Here is a 2,579-nt window from a genome sequence, read left to right on the forward strand (position 1 = left end):
CGAGTTTCTGAGAGAAGCTTCAGCGAGCACCGAGGGACCAGATCAAGCCTGGCAGCCGACGAAGCCAGCTCTCCTGTCGCTCCTGCCGCCCTCGCGCCCACACCGTTCAACTCGACCCTCAGCCTGCAAGAAACCAGAGAGAGCCTACAGATCAATAACAGTGAGCGCGAGGTAGCGAGAAGGACAGAAGGGAGCGCGGGGAGGAGGGTGGAGCAGAGAGAAGAAGAGAGGGAGGAGGAGGAGCGTAACTGACCCTTAGCCTGCAAGAAACCAGGAGAGCCTACAGATCAATAACAGTAGCGAGCGAGCGAGGAAGCGGAAAGGAGCAGGGAGGAGAGCGGTGGTGAGGAGAGGAGAAGAAAGGAGAGCGGAGGAGCGGAGGGGTATACTGACCTTAGCCTGCCCAATAAAACGAGAGCCCTACAGCATCAACAACAGCGGACGGGGGACGGAGAGAGGGTAGGGAGGCGAAGTAAGCGGAGAAGAGGAGGAGGTAAGGAACGAAGAGGGATGGAGGAGGAGGACGGAATGATGAGAGAGAGAGAGAGAGAGACGGATAAGTAAGTGAGAAGACAATCTGTTAGATTCTGTTAGGGTATTGAGCACTGCACGAAGCTACAGATTTCACATGTTTGTTTTGTTTGTCGTGCCGCCGGGTGGCCGCTCACCATGCCCAGCAGCAAGACTAAACTGTCCCCTCAGGAAGATCTCCCGATTCACGTGTTCGAACTCGAACCGCCGCGAACTAATCATCTCGTTCCCGTCCGCCGAGACGCGCTGGACCGAGTTCGCGCCGTTATGACGGAAGCGCCGCGCAAGAGTCCGCTCCAACGTTCGAGGCCGCTCAAGCTCAGTGAGAGTCTCAAGCGTCACACTACCGCTGGCTGCGTTCGGCGGGGTTGGTAGATGAGAAGAGGCGAGGGAAGAAACTTAATGATGTCATCAATATTGTCATAATCTAGGGACCTTGTGTCAGAAATACAAAATTAAACATCTAATTAAACATTAATTTAATCATTTAATTATTTTTAATTAATTTAATGAAATATCTTAACGTTAGTTTTAAAATGGTCTATTTCTCGTAGACGGTTGACAGAATTTTGTTTCGTGGAGTTATGAGGACATTTGCCAGGCTACTCTATTCTCGTAACTTTACACTGTTTCTGTCAATGGTCGGACTAAGAGACATTTTACTAAACATTAATTAGCACAAGTTCATGTTAAAGTGATTACGTCACCGTAAATAGTAAAATAAAAAAAATATTTCCACTTTTTCACAAAATATAAGTAATTCTGTTCACTTTTTATGGTTAAATTGCTGCATTATACTTCTTATTTTACTATATTGTTTGATGTGAGCATACACTCGTGACTCATACATAGCCCATAGCAAGCAATTAATGTTAGGAACACAATATCAAATCGTCCAGGTTTTTTGGATTTTTAACTAGTTGAGAAACAATCTTATCAGGTAAGAATTTGAGGATACGTTTAGTCCCGTTAGTTCTTACTTTTAATGTAAAAAAATGGCCAAATTTTTTTTTACAAATTTTACCATAGAAAATTCGTGACATAGTCAATTTAACACTGATGCTAAGAGTGTTATGTTTATGTAGTTTTCGTTCATGACAATAGGCCCCTGTGCATGTCAAGTAGCCTGGTCATCTTCCTTGTTGATGTCTACGTGTGTCCACATCTGATGTAGAAGATCTGATGTATGATGATGTATGGCATGGTTTGACCTCATCATGACCTTTCATGTCGGCAGGTCAAGGCCTTCGCACGGGAGCTGTACGATCAATACTTCGTCGCTGCTCAGGCGACACCTAGGGGCGTTGTCGCGAAGCTTCGTAAGATAGTGGACAACCTGGACTCTGCCTATGCCAAGCAACTGACGAGGGTAGGTGATGGGGAGAGCGCGCACGGGCCGTGCTTATAAGAGAGCATAAGATAAGCATAAGAGGGTACATATAAGAGAGGAGTATTGATGTTAACATATATAGCATATATACTGATATTGTCATATATTAATGATATAAGCATGATATTTGTCTTACTTAATTATTATTAGCATCAGCAGTAGTAGTAGTAGCAGTAGTAGTAGTAGTAGTAGTGGTAGCAGTAGTAGTAGTAGTAGTAGTAGTAGCAGCAGCAGTAGCAGCAGCAGTAGTAATAGTAGTAGCAGTAGTAGTAGTAATAGTAATAGTAGTAGTAGTAGTAGCAGCAGCAGCAGCAGCAGTAGTAGCAGTAGCAGCAGTAGCAGTAGTAGCAGTAGCAGTAGTAGTAGTAGTAGCAGCAGCAGCAGTAGTAGCAATAGCAGTAGTAGCAGTAGCAACAGTAGTAGCAGCAGCAGTAGTAGCAGTAGCAGCAGCAGCAGCAGCAGCAGTAGTAGCAGTAGCCGACAGTAGTAGCAGTAGCAGCAGCAGTAGTAGCAGTAGCAGCAGCAGTAGTAGTAGTAGTAGCAGTAGCAGCAGTAGTAGCAGTAGCAGCAGCAGTAGTAGCAGTAGCAGCAGCAGTAGTAGTAGTAGTAGCAGTAGCAGCAGTAGTAGCAGTAGCAGCAGCAGTAGTAGCAGGAGCAG

General features: G+C 45.4%; 1 protein-coding gene across 1 annotated transcript in view; it reads left to right on the forward strand.

Annotated features, from left to right (window-relative positions):
• The window catches only part of LOC106815767 (E3 ubiquitin-protein ligase HECTD1-like), a gene marked incomplete at its 5' end in the record, with an annotated part of 54,161 nt that overhangs the window by 22,354 nt on the left and 29,228 nt on the right, over positions 1-2,579 (forward strand). Inside the window, 3 exon segments of the mRNA XM_014820273.1 lie at positions 5-171; positions 703-853; positions 1,767-1,904. Coding sequence (XP_014675759.1) covers positions 5-171; positions 703-853; positions 1,767-1,904 — 456 coding nt within the window.

This window comes from Priapulus caudatus, unplaced genomic scaffold, assembly GCF_000485595.1.
Source record: "Priapulus caudatus unplaced genomic scaffold, Priapulus_caudatus-5.0.1 Scaffold1196, whole genome shotgun sequence".
NCBI lineage: Eukaryota > Metazoa > Priapulida > Priapulimorpha > Priapulimorphida > Priapulidae > Priapulus > Priapulus caudatus.